Raw genomic sequence first — 17724 nt, 5'->3', positions numbered from 1 at the left:
CACCGTCCTCCTGTGCATACTGTCTGTCAGTTTATTTTTCTTTTTTATAAATCAGGAAGATATGATTTGTTATGTAACAGCCTGTACAATGCAACATACAGAAAAAAAACAAAACAAAAAGAAAATTAAATTGTACAAAGCAGCACTGGGCCTTAAATAACCCATATATTCATTTCTTTTTCACATTTTTCTTTTTTTGATTGGAAGTTGTAGTTTTTTTTATTTTTGTTTTTTTCCTTCTTCAGGTTTTGAGTTTTGGCTTGTAGAGACGGTGTTGGGCTGGAGAAGAGCTGAAACGTGTTCTCGTACAATCAGTCGTGGCGTTTCGGGGCGGACGTGACCCTCGTGTGGAGCCCTAATTCCTAACATTCACCTGTAAACAGCTGCGTAGGATGCAAATCAGATAAAATTCTCGCTTGCTGGCCTCGTTGGAGGTCGCGTCTGGTAAACGGAGGTCGAACACGCTGGGTGGAGTGTAAACGATGACGGGAGGCAACACTGCTGAAACGTGGGGGTGGGGGGGGGGGGGGAACGAAACCTTTTGGCAATAAGTTAATTTCTTCACCCTTTTATGAGACTTTTGTTTGTGGGGGGGGGGGATGTGCTTTTCTCAGGATTTAAAGCGTTAGCGCAGTTTGGCGCTGGCGTGAAGTTAAAACTTTTTCCCAAAATATGCGTTATTTTTTCATGTAAAACATCAGAAAACAACTGAAAAGAAACAATTGGGATGACGGCGAAACAACTTCTTTTAAAAGAAGCCACCAAATCTGACTTGCAATACCAATTTCTACCACCGGGGGGTGGTGCGGCGAGTCACTCGAGCCCGTTGGTGTGATGAACGCCGAACAGGAAATACACAAAGCAGTCTAAAAATAGGACACATTGTTCTTTCAGTTAAGAATAATTTATGCTCAGGCAAGGCTGCAGCCGCCCGACTCTGCCTCCCATCGGCTCATACGGAGTTATTCCCCAACTCTCACCAGATGTTTACAAAACAATGGCGACTGAAAGTTTTCTCCATTTTCTGCCATATAAACAGTCAAATCCAGTTCCATTCAGAACTTTTCACCTTTTTTTTTCCCCTCCCCTCCGCCGTCAAGAGGCAGAGTCGCGCGTCACGGCATTTCAAAATTAAGACTCTTGGATGTTTTAAAATGATTCCCACAGAAAATCCCCTGATGTTTATTATGATCCAGTTTCTTCTGTTAAAGAATACCAGTTTAAACACTTGCAATAAATAAGGCAAAAAGAATCGACCCGTTTCGATGCAGTTTGTATTTTCTGTGGGAATCATCCGAGTGGGAAAACGAGGCTGCAGCCTTTTTATCTCCGTAAAAGAAAATAAAGCTGTGCACCGCTACATATCGTATTTAATAATTTAATTTTCAACACGTGGCACTATTTTAAAATCCTAAAAGGTGCAAAGTCCATTTTTGTTTTTTTTTAATTTAAAACCCAAATGATTCAGTCCCCCCCCCCCCCCCCCCCCCCCCCCCCCCCCCCCCCCCCCCCCAGTGACTGAGCGAGAACAAAAATAACATAAAACACAAACAGAACTAAACTGCTGACGTGGAAAACAGCAACAAACATGTGTAAACATCTTTTCTCCCTCCAGTTTTACAGTCACAATCGTGATACTTCTGGGTTCGTTCCAGGATTCAAGTGTCTTTTTGTTTTTTTGTTGTGTATAACTCCTTTGAAAACATTGTCACTCTTTTTTTTTTTTGTTTTCTTCTTCCTTTGACCCACTTTTTGTTTTTCGCTGACGTGCAGATTGGCAGGACGAAGCTCCTCCCAAAATGAAACACTGACCAGAGCAGGAAGTGTTCATGTAAGTGCCCAAAATATATATATAAACAGAGGATGAAAAAGAAGAGGATGGGCAGAATGAGAACAACAAACACAAAGTCTTCAGTGCTGATGAAAAGTTTAAAAATCGCCCACGAGTGTCCAGAACATAAAGTGCAGGCAGTGTGTCTGTTCTTTGAGACCGCCGGACGACCCGGCCGCTAAAAAGAGTCCGAGAGCAAACAACTGAAAAACTAACGGAAACTAAGTCGCAAACGCTGAATCAACAATCCCCGGTAGGAACCGCCGGATTCCAGAGGAGTCTCTCGCTCAAGGCAGGGGTCGGATTTGGTTGTCAGTTTATTAAAAGTGTGAGGGGGCGTGGCTCGGCGCGGCGCGGCCCCTCCCTGCTACTTCTACCCGAGCGCCTCCTCCGTCCATGCGCTCACTCCACTCGGACCAGCAGCCCGTAGAGGAGCGTCCCGCCCTGCTCCTTGGTGATCCACTCGATCTCCGAGTTGCTGAAGCGCGGGTCCAGCGGCTCGCTGTGGCCCAGCGTCTGAGGTCCCACCTTGTAGGAGCCGGGGCGCACGCACACCTGGAAGCCCACCTGAGCCTGGTGACACCGGTGGGAGCGGGGGTCCTGAAATCTAAGGCAACGAGAGACGGCAACTCAGGCAACGCTTACACGACAACACAGCAGGGTTCTACCGTTGTATTCTATATTGAGGATTTCTTCTCGGTCAGATTTTTCTTTTAATATTATGTAGATGATTTAAAGGTTCATTTTACACTTTGGGCTGATGACTCGTGAAATAAAGCTTCTTTTACAGACTATCTTAACGTCTAATCTTGGCTACGCTCAGTCAGGATAATCTAAGACGACAACGTTTCAAGTGAAAACATTTCAGAAACATTTTGCGTTTCCACAGCAACGTTCTGAAAACGATGTCTGTTTACACGGCAACGGCAGAAAGGCTGAAAATAATGTCGTTGGCATGTTGAGCCACTAGTTGGAGCTGTTGGTTGTTTTTGTAACGAGACCACACACGCGAGCATAAAGAACATTTCACTAAACGATAACAATAGCGAGGACACATATGAACAGGCGACCAATGAGATGCCATTACTATAAAACGACTAATATGGACACTCTGGAGGCCGCCATGTTTGTTGTTGTCAATCAACTCGCGCTTGTGCAGAAGAATTATTTGGTGAGCATGCGCAGTAGCAGCATTGCCACTGTTAGCACGGCCACAGAGCCCGACCATTTTTGAAAAGTTCCACCTTGGGACCCGAAAAGCGGGGTTTTCAGTGACTCCGAGCCCGGTTGCCGTGTAAACAGATTCCCAAAGACATGACGAAAGTTTTCAGTTTTCACTTGAAATCGTTGCCGTGGAAACGGGCCCTTCATTTCTATTTATTTTTTAAATCATGTCGATAACATTCGCTGAGCGGGAACTCACTGCACTTTAGGAGCAAAGATTTCCGAGCCGGAGTAGCGCATGGTGGGGGAGAGCCGCACTCTGGGAACCTCCCTGCCGGGGGCGCTGTTCTCCTCTGGCTCGCTGTAACCGTTCGGCCCCTCCGCCTTCACCGGAGACACCGAGAAGATGGACGACGTCCCTGTAACCAGCGGAAGTGGAGTCGTTACTTGGTGAGTTTCTTAATCGGTGTGTGTGTGTGTGTGTGTGTGTGTGTGTGTGTGTGTGTGTGTGTGTGTGTGTGTGTGTGTGTGTGTGTGTGTGTGTGAGTGTGTGCTTCTACCAGGCAGCAGCTGGCTGTGGTCCAGCGTGCGTCGCAGGGCTCCCACACTGGTGCCGTGATATGCAATGTGCCACTTCTTCAGTGCATTAGAAACCTCACAGTGGGACTTGATCCTGCAGCACAAAACACACAAACACTCAGAAACACACAACCAGAAAAGCAACATCTGTATCAGTGCAGCAGATGTTGAATAAGTCCTGATTTTCACCAACAAATAGGGGCAGAACCAATCAAACGATTTGATCGTACTTCTTTCTTGTCAATATGACCACTTGTTAAATTCCTGCTGCACCACTTGTCCAGTGATTAGTACTTTAGTTCAGCTTCTCCCGTCTATAGATTTTCTCCACATACAGTCTAAATAAATGCTTGCACTGGCATTAAAATATAACATATTGTTTAGTTTTTATACTGTCGAAAATGTGACATTTGCCTCTCACCTGAGGGCGAAGCGACACCAGCCGAAGGGCAGGGCGTAGTCCCGCGGCGGCTCACCCCTCTTGTAATACGCCTCGTCGCCCCGCAGCTTGTGGCAGGACTCACAGTAACACAAGTTGTACTTTGCATCTTCGTTGAAGTAGCCGTCTTGAAATGTGACAAAGGACAAACAAAGGGGTTTGACTTCTGGGTTCTGTGGCGGAGCTGAGAAGCAGCGGCGGGACGAGCGGCTCACCTGGTAACGTCAGCAGGTCCTTGAATCGCGAGCACAGTGCCTGGTACTCGCAGGTCTTGTTGGGGTTGACCTCGGGCGGTGGCGTCCAGCACACACTCTCTTTGATACCTGCCGAACAAAACCCGTTGAGCAACGTCGGCCAAGATTAAACCGGCAAAACTGAAACGGCCGTCTGCCTCGTACCGTCAACCATGTCTGCCTTCTCCATGTCGCCCTGACAGCGGGTCTCGTCGTTCTCGCCGCCAACGGCAGGCACGTTGTTGGTTACTATGGTTACCTGCCAACATGACACAGCATTTATTTGGTGTTCAAACAGCTGGATGATGCGAAGGCGAAGCCGGTGCGCGTGCCGACCTGTTCACACTGGCCGTAGAGGTCGATGAAGGGGTAGCAGGGCGACGGGATGTCCTGCGCCGCCACGCCCTGGTCCATGCCGTTGACGTAGAGATGGAGGCAGCTGTTGGCGTCCACCAGCAGACCCAACACAGTTCCCTCCGGACAAGTGTCCAGGTTCGGACCGTAGTTCTCACATATCTGAGCAGGAGAGAGTGAAAGAGTGTGGAGACGGTCAATCGGTCTGCGGGTTAATGCTCAGTTTGTCAAGGCGGGACACGGAATCAATGAGATCCAACATGATGGGCTGATTAGTGTGTGATTAGTGTGTGATTAGCGTGTGATTGGTGTGTGATTAGTGTGTGCACCTTCAAGGAGTTGTGGAAGACGGAGTCCCGCTGGAGCAGCCAGGCCGAGCGTTTCAGGCAGCAGGCCGTGGAGGGGAAGTTTAGCCGGTAGGGGGAGTGGCCAATCACCCCCAGCGACAATGACGACGTCCACGACGGGTTCAGACGGTCGATCTGAAACTGGCGGCCAAAGAGAGGCAGATGTGAAATAACCTGATACATGATGAAAAGCTAATAATTACTACCGACAATGACAACAATATTACCATAAAGTCAAATTCAAAGAAACCTTCTGGTGCAAAATACAATGAAAAGAACCTGTCTCCTATAGCTGTTGCTTTAGGGATGGAAACATTATTTAACATTTCTGAGTACTGACTTCGCCCTTTTTAGGATGGATTCATGTCTATTTCTTTGTCACTGTATAACTGGTATAACGGTGTGAGGCTACTTTATCATTTTATTTTCGCTGGAGGTTTTCGGCTATCATCAACAGTGTAAGAGTTATGGCTATGAGAAGTATGCGGACAGTAGAATTATAGGAGCGAGGGGCCATGCTGTAATTCGACTGACATCTGAAGGTTGTGTCGTAGGTACGAGTACTGAAGTGAGTAAGTTAAGTAGCCTTAATGTCTTCTTGTAAATCCAGCATCAGATTAAATAGTAAGAATGACAAACATTTCAACTCGTAAACTGCTAAAACTTGAGCTTTTTTCTATTCCAGTCAGTTCCTACAGTGCTGACAAGTGCAATTTCATACCTTCAAGGTATTTCTAAGACCAGGTTTGTTCAGTGTAAAGGAGCGCAGCATCAAGATTAGAGATTCCTTTCAGTTCAGCCCACCGTGCGGAGGAAGGTGATATTTACCTGGAACAGCTGCTGACGGGCTAACCGATGTGCGGTGACCAGCAGGCCCTGGTTGTAGCTCGACACTCTGGCTGCTGTCAGGTTCTGGTTGGAGAGCTGGATGTTCTTGCCGTGGTTTTCCAGGAACGCCATGATCGTGGGCACCAGCGCACACGGCTCACTCTCAACCTGGAGGAAACGAGACGACCAGGGAAGATGAAACACGCTTCAGCAAGCCAGATCTGACAGAAAGACACGGGCGCCGCCGTCTCTCGTTAACCTCCCACCTCTCTGACGGGGCTGCTGTCCTCCTCTCCTTCGCTGCAGCTGCCGGAGGAGAGCGAGGGCGCCTTCACGCTCTCCGTGTCCTCCATCAGCGAGGAGCTGACGATGGATACAGCTGTTATCCGTCCGTACAGGTCCAGAACGGCGTAAACATTCTGCAACGGGCGAGAAAATAGGTGTTGAAAAGGCGCCGTGGGGCCACATGGCGCTAAATGTCTGAGCGTCTGTTTGTGGCTTCTGTAACCGGAGAGCAGGCGACGCTCGCAGGGTTCAGCCGAGCTTGTGGGACGAAAATGTTTAACCCCGCCGAGTCTGACTTATGAGTGAAGGTTAATGAGAAGATTTAAAGCTTTGCTGACATTTTGATAGAGGTCAAGGAATAATCAGGGTTAGGAACTCGGTGAGCGATGACAACAGGAGGAGAAAAAGACTTTTTATATTGTATTTAGGAATGTTTCTGCCCACTGACACTCCTGTTGAACCCTCTTATCAGCAAAATAGCCAAATACTATGAAATATGATCATCCAACTTACAAATATCAGAAACAGTGAAACAGTAGGTGCATCTGGGTTAGTGTCTCACGGTGTGTTTGTGTGTGTGTACCTTGGCTATCGCAGTAGCAGCAGGTCCCATGTCTTCTCCATCAATAAAGATGTGCATGGTGTCGTCATTACATCTCTTCACACCCACGCGGTTCCCGACCTGGAAAACACACACATCCCGTTTGAACACCCACCGTGTTTGGAAACAGGCAAACCGTTTACGTCTATAAAATAACAATTTGCACAGGCACTGTGAGAAAACAACTGTACAGTTCCGCCGAAGCAAGATCCTGCAGTTTCACTGAATGACTTTTAATTTGTGTAGGGGTGGGGGGGGGGGGGGCCCACCGTCAGCCGGTCCAGCGAGCAGCCGTAGTTCTGGCGCTGCAGCACGCCATTGCGACGGACCTCCGAACCGCAGAGCAGCCAGGTGACCTTGGTGCGCAGCTGCGGGAGGGAGGGGGAGAGGCCCGACAGCGGGCATGACGGGAGCTCCGGAGGCGCCAGAGTGGTCAGACCGATGTGCAGCGAGCCGCACCACTGCTCGTCTATTTCATCAATCCTCACCTGCAGAGACGCGGGGCGGAGAGGCGAATCAGAGATGGGGGGGGGACACAAGCATCAGCAAGAAGAAAATCATAAAACAAGTGCATCTTTAGTGAGAAAATGAAAATCCAGCTGGGATTTCCAACACCGTACCTCAAACAGCTCATCTGCTATGAGTTCCTTCCCGCTGAACACGATGCCGTGAGCGTACCCGCCGACCCGGATTGCCTGGCAGCCCTCGCCCAGCAGCACCACGTTCTTCCCGTGTTTACTGTGGAGCCGGTGTGCAACGCCGGCTACTGCAAACACAGAGACAACAGCAGAGCCCATTTCCTTTGTTCCTCCTTTAATATAAATTCATTTTAAAAGAAACATTGAGAAAGAAAAGCTTGATCTGCACCTGGTGAATGGATGGGGAAGCTCTTCTCGGTTATGTTGCTGGTACAGAGGCTGTTGTCCAGCGGGCCTGAGGAGCTGGTGATGGACACCTGAACACACTGACCATACAGGTCGATCACAGCAAACACCTCTGAGAGACGGGAAGAGACAGAAATATCGTCACACGACCGCCACTTCTGGCTTGCGGTCGAGCCTTGGGCCTCCCGGACTCGTCCTCACCTGGTGGAAGACCAGAGCAGGCCATGCCTTGATCCACGCCGTTGATGTAATAATGGAGGTCGCCGGTGGCCGAGCGCATCATGCCGATCCGCGACCCCGTGGTCAGAGAGTCCAGATCGCAGCCGTAGTTGTTGCGCATCGTGTTTCCATCCTGCATGATGGCCGTCCCACTGTGGAACAGAATTAAAAGATACAGCTACATCCGATTTAAGAAAAACTAAACAAAACAGAAATTATTTTCTATTTGACTCAATGCTTCAGGTGAAAGAAACAGAGAAACGTGAATATGAGGTTAATTAGTGACTCTAAATTGCGCCTTGGTGTGAATTGTAAGTGCGTTACTGTCTCTGCGATTGTCCTGTAATAAACTGGTATCGACTCGAGTATTTTCCAACATGTTTTGCTTCCCGACGCTCCGAGCACGGCTACCTCAGCATCCAGGTGTCATAGTCGATGTCAGTCATGGTGTTTGGAAACTCGAGTTCTTCTGGCCTGATGGCCGTCACTCCTGTTCACAGAGAAAAGAAGAAATTAAGAATCAAAAACACTTCACATGTCTAATACTCGTCAACATCTATGGAAACATCTCACCTGCTTCTATTGAACCTGACCAGCGGTCCACCATCTTCTGGATAACGATTTCAAAGAGCTCTCCATCCCGAAGGCACCTGCAGCACACGGGGCGCAGATTCAACACATTGTATGTAATGGGAGCCGACTCTTCTCATTCTTCTGAGTTCTCAGACTTAAAATCAAAAGTTTCCAAATGATTCATTTTTGAATTTCCAGTTTTTTTTTAAATTGTCTATAGTGGGAACCAGCTGCTCCCTGATGACTCCCGTCATCACGCGTTTCACCTGTTGGAAATGACGATGGCGTCGTTGAACTCGCTGCGGCAGTTCTGGCGCAGAGCCGTGCGCCCCCCGTTGGTGATGACGGCGTTGGTGCCGTGCAGCTGGTGGAAGCGCAGGTCACTAGTTGTTATGGCTCCTACGACAGAGCAGGGGCTCCCGGGCGACATGGCGGTGGGGCCCTCGGAGCTGTCCTCTGGAAGAGGGGGGAGGTCCACTGACAAAGAGGCAAACACAGTCTTCACATTTCCTCCTCTCCGATCTCAGCCAAGCGGTTCGTTTTCCTGCTTTCCTTCTCTCTTACCCATGTCGTCCATGATGGTGGCCTGAGCAGCCTGGCCGTAGAGGTCCACCACAGCGTAGACGCTGGGGGGGACGTTCCAGGCAGCCGGGCCCTGTGCTACACCATTTACAAAGAAATGGAGGCTGCCGTCCTCTTTCCGCACCACACCGACCGTGTCACCTGCCTGCAAAAAAAACGACGACACATGAAATCTGCGATACAGAGGGTTACTCCATAATGAGCAAACCGTCCTTACTTTAAGTCGGTCCAGATTGTGTCCATACTCATCGAGTATTGTAGTTCCATTGTGCATCACGCCATTTCCTGTCATCATCCACGTCCCTTGAAAGGAGCAATACACGGTAAACACCAGGCCTCCAATGAGGAGCGTGAACGAATCCTCTCGAGTTAATTCTACTTTACCTGAGCGCAGGTTTGTCATGGTGGAGGGCAGCTGCAGGTAGGCGGGGTTGTGCGTTGTGACACCGATTTCAATGGATCCCGCCCACTTATCCACCATTTTGTCGATGCGAACCTGGAACACCTCATTGGAGCGGAGCGGCCGGCTGCTCAGGACCACGCCATGGTTGAAGTCGTCGGTCGCACTGTCAGAGTGAGATGGTTTACGAATTAATACGACACCGAGATCAATAGGATGCATACATGTTTTGATAGTTTGCCAAAAATACAACACTATAATAGTGGGTGTTCCCATTACTTTGGCCAGCATGGTGACCAATAAAACTCATTTGAAAAAGAAAAGTGCAAACTGGTCCAGAAACAGCAGCAACGAAGCTGGTGTCAAATTCAAGTGTTTCTGCCCGTCAGCAGGATTTGCAGTGTGGAAACAGAAGCTTTCTGGAAACCGTCCAATCGGAGGAGAGGACTTTAGAGGAGAAAAAGGTGAGAGAAGGGAACTACAAAATATCAAAAAAAGAAGAGAACTCACTGTGGCCGTAGTGCAGTTCTGCCATCACTAATGATGGCGGCTTTCTGCCCACAGTTGGGGTGAAAGAGCAGGCGGTCAGGCCCCTCTGCGTCTGGGGTGAGCGAGAGAGCGGGCCGCGGTCGGCCCACGTCGGGCGATAGAGCCCTCATGATGGCGTTGTTGCGTCTGAGGCGGTCGCTGTGGTTGTGGTTGTGCACTATGGTGACTTTGACGGCCATGCCGTAGAGGTCGACCACACCGTAGACCACTCCGGGAGTCTGAGCTGCTGCTACGCCTGCGGAAAAGAGCGAGCGGTTGTAGAGAAGTCCTGAAATCACAGCTGATTACAAATCTAAACGTGTTGGCATTGTCAGCCAGCCTTGTTCATTTTGGATCATGAGATACAATTTGGCGGGAGGAGCAGTCTATTAGGAAGCAGAAAATGCAGACAAATGACAATTACAAGAGTTTTAGCTTAAATAAAGACTTCACAACGGCAGCGGATCAATTGTCAGTCAATTGACAAATGGTTGCGGCTGTCGTCCCGCTGCTCGGCTTTTCTTTCCTCTCGTGACGGGTCTTAATGCATCTCACCTTGATCAATGCCATTGATGTAGAAATGGAGCGCTCCGCTGGCTTTTCGCATCAAGCCTATGTGATCCCCCTCCTACAGATGGATGAGAGAGGAAGCAAACGGCCCGATTAACAGGCACAGTACAAGACTAAATGAGACTTCTGTGTGTGTGTGTGTGTGTGTGTGTGTGTGTGTGTGTGTGTGTGTGTGTGTGTGTGTGTGTGTGTGTGTGTGTGTGTGTCGTCACAAACCTGAAGTTCATCCAGGCTGAATTCACAGTATTCCCTACGGGTTCCTTTCCCGTTGGTTAATATCCCACAGCCACTCATCATGATTGTACCTGATGATCAAATAGTCCAAATAATGTCACATGGAACACTGAGTAAAATCTTTGCTTAAAATATTTGTATTTTTGTGTGTGTGTGTGTGTGTGTGTGTGTGTGTGTGTGTGTGTGTTACCTGAGCGCAGATTGGTCATAGTTGCAGGATAGTCCAGGTTGTTGGGGTTGTGTGTGGTCACGCCGATCTCTATTGAGCCGGACCACTTGTCTACCAACTTATCGATGCGAATCTGGCGACGCAAAAATCACATTCAAGTTCAGTTTCATCGAGTCTTAATGAAGCAGTGCAACATGATGCAGGACAGAGTCGAGTGATGGTAAACACCTCGAACATTTCGTTGTGTCGGAGCGGCCGGTTGGTCATCACCACGCCGTTGTTGAACTCGTCCAGCGGTCTTCTTCGCTCCGCCGTCTTGTTGTTGTTGCTCAGTTTGATCAACGTGCCGCACTTCTCGTGGAACAGCAGTGCGTCGTTGGTGGTCATCCCACCCGTTAAGCCTCCGGGCCCCACCCCTCCATTACCGGCGGGACTGCTGTTGGTGTTCCTACCTTCTCCGCCTCCCGCTGTCCCCGATCCACTGTCACTGTTCACTGCACCCCCCCCACTGCTGCTCCCTCGGTCATTTCGGGAGGAAGAGTCACTTCCTGAATTTCCTCCTCCCCCTCCTGTTCCTCCTCCACCGCCTCCGTCTCCCACCGATCCCCCTCCACCTCCGCCATCCTCTCCTCCGCCTTCGTCTTCGGATCGGTAAAAGGACACTATTGCGTTGTTGAACACGTCGAAGAGCTGGTGCTCGGTGAGAACTGGGGACAGACGGGAGGAGTTTTTAGCGCCGGTCACACCGTAAACGTTGTGACGCCTGAGCTGAGGGGGACGTTCTTACCTGTGTCCGGCTCCAGGTTGTTTGGGAACTTGTCGGGTCTGCTGTGACTGCAGCTCAGCTCAGGCACTGTGGGATGGACAACAGATGACTACAGCTCAACATCCATCCATTCATCCATCCATCCATCCATCAACCAACAGCTCAACATGCTACAAATTAGGGATCCCAATATTTTGTTAATGGCGTCTTACCTTCGTCTCCGTTCATCATTCCATTCATTGCTGCCACATTCATCAACGCCGCGATGCCCGTGTCTTCTCGACTACCACATACGACCATCTCCTCTTCCTCTTCCTCGTCCTCCTCATCGTCCTCCTCGTCCTGCTCTATTGTCTCTCTCTCCCTCTCCACCGAGGGAGGCGGCGGCTCGCAGCTCACCACCGTCACTTGGGTGCACTTGCCGTACAGATCCACCACGGCCCACAGCTTGGACGGCAAGCCGCTGGCGGCAGCGCCGCAGTCCTGCCCGTTGACCCAGAGGTGGAGCTCCCCGCGGGGGCTGCGCTGGATGCCGACTCGGTCGCCCTCGGCGAGCTGGTCCAGGTCGCGGCCGTACTCCTCCAGGACGGAGCGGCCGTCACGCAACACCGAGCAGCCCGACACGATCCAGGAGCCGCCCTTAAGGCCTGTGGCACTGCTGGGGAAGTCCAGAGCAGCGGGGTCCAGAGCGGTCACGCCGATTTCAATGGAGCCGCTCCACGAGTTCACCTGAAGGAGGAACGACATATTTATAGCCAATAGTGATTACCGCACCGTTTATCAATAACACTTCCGATCAACATGGTCGTCCCAAATTACCAGAGCCTGAAGGTGCGACATGCATCTGCCAAAACACTCGAAAACTGCTTTCACCGACAGGAAATTCATTTCACGAAAAGGCGGGGAAACAAAACACTGGCAGCTCCAAAAATCATACATCCAGCTGTTGGTTCGATCACAAAAAGCCTCGATGTGGAATCAGCAGAGCTGTTTAAAGACTGAAGCAGTGAGCTAAAAACTGCAGGTAGATATCTATGGAAAACAAAGGGTGTCTTGTTGTATGATCCATCCTGTTATTTTTAGTCATTCTGTCAGTGTGGATCAGGGAGCGCTGCTTTGAAAATGAAGCAGGATGGTGTAACACAGCAGAAGAAGAAAATTTGGTTAGAGAAAATCAGATAGTAACTTTCTAGCATTAGGTATTAGTTATGGGTATGAACTTTTAACATACAGGTATAAAAACTGCTACACTCTCATGAATTAGATGTTATGTGCATATTAAACCAGACAGACAGATGTTCACACGTCCTGAGTTACATTCACCTTAAAACATTTGAAATGAAAACATATGGTCTTTGCATTTCAGAAAGGTTTCATATTTGCATGGCGACATTTTGCAAATGATGTCCGAAGAAATGCTGAAAATTATGTTGTTTTCATGTTTGGGTCACTAGTGAGTGCTGTTGTTCATTTCTGTAATGAAACCACACTCACGAGCACAGATACAAAGACACGATAAACCTTAACAATGGGAGAACACGGACATTCTAGTGGACAGACGGCAAAGTTGGATTTTTCTTCCAACAAGTCCCAGGAGAACATGGACTGGGAGTCATGACACTCTGCAGGCCGCCATTGTTGTTATTGTTCATCTACACACGCATGTGCAGAAGAACGATTTACCACAGCGGTGGTGCGCATGCGGCACAATAGCAGCGTTTCCGCCGTCTACACAGAACGTTTTATTTTCGCTCGTTTCCATGCAGACGGCGCCCGAGCGTTTTCAAATCAACGCTTGAATAATTTGAAAGTACAGTGTATTCAGAAGATATTAAACATTGCACTGACCTTTAATGTACCTATTGTATTGTTTAAGTGATCTGATTGAAATAAAAAATACAGACTGATGTGAGTTAATCAACTCCAGAGGGATTCATGCAGAAATTAAGTAACTGACTTATATTTCATTTTGAGAAATAAGACAATTTTTGGGGTTGAACATTCGTAACAGTGTTCATTAAATGTGGATATTTAGTGACATAAGTATTTGCATCATACACCTTGCAAAACATTCAACATTCGTCTTTAACCTAAAAACTGAGTCAAACAACTGAACTCAGGCTGCATGCGTGATCCGATTAAATTAACTGCTGCAGCTTCAAATAGAAGAACAGGAGAAAGAAAGAAGTTGTTGGTCCATTTGAGTGGAATCCAATAAAATCTGCACTGAACAGCTTTGTACTGTACAGTGAAACAATAACAAGAGATCTTGATTCCAACTGAAGACGTCATCTTTTTATTTTCGTCAAATGACATTGGACTCCTATCATCTAACAAGTAACCCAAGAGATCCGCTTTCCTTTCAGAATAATGCGATACTTTATTGATCTCCGGGGGTATATTCTATTTTTTCATTTGTGTTGGTCCTCCATGACGTTGTGAGCCTGCTGTGTCAGCTCTAGAGCTGAGAATAGGGTGTAGATTGTGACGCTCTAGAGCAGCAGATGGTCTCGACCGCGGGCCTTGAACTTGTGTCATCTCAATGAGAAAGTATCTCTTGGTTCACTGCACCCCAACTGCTGCTCAAGCAGACTGATGGAGAGGAATCTGAAAAAAATGTGCTGAAGTTTCAAGCACAGTCTCTCTTCTTTTTCCCCTCAGTACACCACAGGAGTCCGATCTAAGTTGGCAGGAATCCAATCCGATGACCTTGACCGTGAGCCTCACCTGCTCCTTCGAGGTATTTTTCATTTATTTTTTTCTGCCGCTGATAAAAGAAAACTTTCCCCAAAGTTCAATACTATTTTTAAAACCACAGTCGGCCTCATTTTGAGGCTCTTTCTGCAGGTACTATGTAAGGCAGTGTGTTATGACGGCCCGGGTATCTGGGTTAGCAGATTTAGTGGAAGCTCAGTCTGACCGGGTCGGTGTGTTGAGGAGACAGAAATCTCCTTCTCTCTCTGACTTATGTAACAGCAGCTGCCTGTTGGTGTCTGCCTCGCAGTCTCTTACTCCCTCCACTCAAAAGACTAACCAAAGATAATCATACGCGCCAACGGGGATCATCAGCCAGCTTTGAAAAGCTTGAAAATGTAATTGCATGAACATGTCAGAAAAGGCCAAAAAGAGAAAGAAAATATGAAGCAAATTAGCAACATGGCAGCAAAAAACAATAGAACATGATGTCCTTCCCATCACAACCAGGTCGCCACACTCGCTGTCAAGACGTTTACACGACAACGTTTCAAGTGAAAATGCATCCTTGTTGCGGTTTCGTTTCAGGAAAGTTTTGCGTTTGCACGGCAACGTTTTGACACGGATGTCCAATGATACGGAAACGGCAGGAAGGCTGCAAACATCGCGGTTAGCTTGTTAGGCCACGAGTGGATGCTGTTGTTTGTTTTGTCGAGAACAAAACACTACAAACATTAACAATGGCGAGTACACAAACATTTGTATGCACAGACGACCAAGTTGGATTGTTATTACAGGGAACTGTCAACTATTTTAATGCACTCAATACTATTTGAAATATGTCTGTAATAAGCTGTTATAAGCCTAGTATTTGTACTATCTATTCATAATCAAAAGAATAGTTAACTGGCAAACTGGTATAGTTGAAGTTAAAGGAATTGCTGGATTCTACACCTAAAGTGGCAGTTTTATCAAACTTTTGGTGCAACATATAGGATGAAAAATGATCAGACAATTTTACACACATTTAATAAATCAAAAAAAGCAAAATTAGCATTAAATAATCTGTTTTCGCCCTAACTTATGTGAAGAAAATGCATGCAGAATATGCTAAATATTAAGTGCTGTCCCACGGTTTGGTAATCCTTCTGGATCACGTCTCAGATTTCCAGCCATAAATACAAACCCTATATCACTCCTCGTCCTATACTCATGATGGGAGGAATTCATCATGTCCGATAAATCACTTGTCTTCTCTCTTTGTCCAACTTCCTCTGTAGCTTAGTGGATGCCAGTAGACAGGATCTGCAGTCATGCCAGTATGATGGGAAAGTATTGATTTCCAGACAGCGTGCGATGACAGACTGAACGAGAGCCCTCGTTGGGCTGCGTATTCATCCGCATACAGTGGGTGGCATGAATCCACATGTTTAGTTCTACCGGCACACACACATGTGCAGCTCAACTTCTTTCTGGTAGACTTTCTAAAGTGACTTCACTGTGCATGTTGGTCAGTTACGCTGTTATCTTAAATGTGTGTGTATGTGGGCGCATGCTTGTGTGGCCCAGTTGGCATTGCCAGAGGCCCAAGAGCTCCCATACTGTTGATAATCCCCGTTGGGCGGCGTACCACAGTGGGAGGAGCCGCTTCAATATTCAAGCCTTCCCATATTGTTAGCAGCCAAACAGTACAGACTGTGAACAGGCTGCGAGGGAGATGGAGATCTCAAAGCACTCAAAAAAAACATGAACATGTGTGCTGTTAACATTAAAAGCTACCTTTAATGCAAAAGAGAGTTGTGAATTCAAAACGGAACACCAATGCCACACTGGGATCTGAAACATGAAGATCGCCACATCATATATTTTACTGATGGATGAGATATCGCCAGATAACAAAATAATAGAGTTTTGTTTTTCTACTCCTAATTAAAAAAAAAGCTATGATGAATGATAAAACAATTTAAGAGGCATTAACCCTTCATTGTGTATGGTACCACATTGGATAACCTCCTCACTTCAACAACTACTGAATACATGATACCTGAAATATTGTGCTTCACGTCGAGATAGCTGAGACCTGAGAAGGATTTTGATTATTATCAAATGAGAGGTTTATACCTTATTATTGTCTTAAAGTGTCAGACTGTTTCTCTGTCAGACAATGGAAAATGTTCAGCTCTGGGGCAGATCTAGTAGATGTTTGCCTACATTGATAAATAATGAGTAACAACTCATTTAGTACATTAGTAGAGGTCTGAAAGGCGTTCATTCAAGATGTGTATGACTTGAAACTCGTTCATCTACCAAGCAAACTGAACCTTGTGAAAAACAGTGGCGTCTCATCTGACCACCCAGCTGGTGTCAGTACGATCAGCCATCAGGAGGCTGTCAACCGCCCCTAAACAAACCCTAAAACGTCTGTTTTCGCGAGATAACCCAGCATATCAAGTCAACAAAGCCCACATTGCAGCTTCCTGGAGGGCCAGTCCTCCTGCTAGCGGCTCATTAGCGTGGCTAACTGACGGCTCCGGGCAGCACGGACGGGTTGTCGTTAGCCGACTGGACGGTGTGTGGATACGTTCCGGTGCCACCTGAGCACCCGCACAGCCCGCGGCCGCTGTCACGCGGTGTGAGCCGCGGAGGGGACGCAGAAGCCCCTCACTGCGGACAGCAGAGGACACCGGGCTCGTCTGGGAGCCTCTGCGGGGAGCAGAAGCCCCTCACTGCGGACAGATGAGGACCCCCCCCCCTGGTGTTTCGCGTCAAGTGGCTTCCCTGTTAACTGGTGACCGACTTCCTTTAGCGTCTCTTGTTGCTGCTAGTAACAGAGGTTAAAAAAAATCAGACGGTAATCCGTAGCTGTGCTGGAGAACCCCGTTTAACCACATTAGCGATACAGTTTTAAAATGTAGGATCTTTTGTGAGTCTTGTTTTAACACCTGCTGTTACTCGCAGCAACGACGAACGCTAAAGGAAATCAGTCACCAGTTAACAGGGATACCAGTTAATCCGATACACCGGGCTCGTCCCAGCAGCTCTCCCGCTGCCCTCACACCCGCCCCGGCAGAAGCCATCGGCGGGGCCCGCTGCTGTTTACCTTCTTGTCAATGCGGACGGTGAAGACATCCCGGTCCTTCAGCGGCTCCTTGCTCAGTACCAGGCCGTGGTTGAACTCCTGCACCGGCTGGTTGCGCCGGGCGGTTCGGTTCGAGTTAGACAGGCCGATCAGCTTTCCACTCCGCGGATGCAGCTCCGCCGCCATCTTCACTGGGCGGCCAGTGTTCACGACACCCTGGCTTTACGACAGTGATGTCATGGTAACCAGTAGATGTCCACCACGGAATACGGCAGTAGTTTTTGTGACATGTAAACATTGACAATCCAGACTTACAAGGACATTAAAACTACTGAGTATTTTTTTCAACATATCTATATCTATCT

At 48.1% G+C, this 17724-nt stretch overlaps 1 protein-coding gene across 1 annotated transcript; it reads right to left on the bottom strand.

Annotated features, from left to right (window-relative positions):
• Positions 1-1683: 1683 nt before the first annotated feature.
• neurl4 (neuralized E3 ubiquitin protein ligase 4) lies at positions 1684-17599 on the bottom strand (the record flags this gene model as incomplete). Its single annotated transcript, XM_080486071.1, is given in 30 exon segments — positions 1684-2438; positions 3255-3414; positions 3556-3668; positions 3996-4140; positions 4229-4336; positions 4412-4505; positions 4583-4762; positions 4930-5088; positions 5776-5943; positions 6042-6194; positions 6644-6742; positions 6931-7149; positions 7282-7427; positions 7529-7657; positions 7747-7916; positions 8176-8254; positions 8338-8414; positions 8604-8814; positions 8902-9064; positions 9137-9222; positions 9304-9485; positions 9830-10103; positions 10403-10475; positions 10634-10722; positions 10842-10953; positions 11049-11527; positions 11608-11673; positions 11799-12315; positions 17381-17581; positions 17585-17599. Coding segments are annotated over 30 exon segments (4872 nt in total). The 3' UTR covers positions 1684-2233.
• Between the last annotated feature and the right edge of the window lie 125 nt (positions 17600-17724).

Source organism: Lipophrys pholis (genome assembly GCF_963383615.2).
Source record: "Lipophrys pholis genome assembly, chromosome: 18".
Lineage (NCBI taxonomy): Eukaryota > Metazoa > Chordata > Actinopteri > Blenniiformes > Blenniidae > Lipophrys > Lipophrys pholis.
Note: the sequence above shows the minus strand (reverse complement) of the source record. Positions and strands in the feature narration are given on the sequence as shown.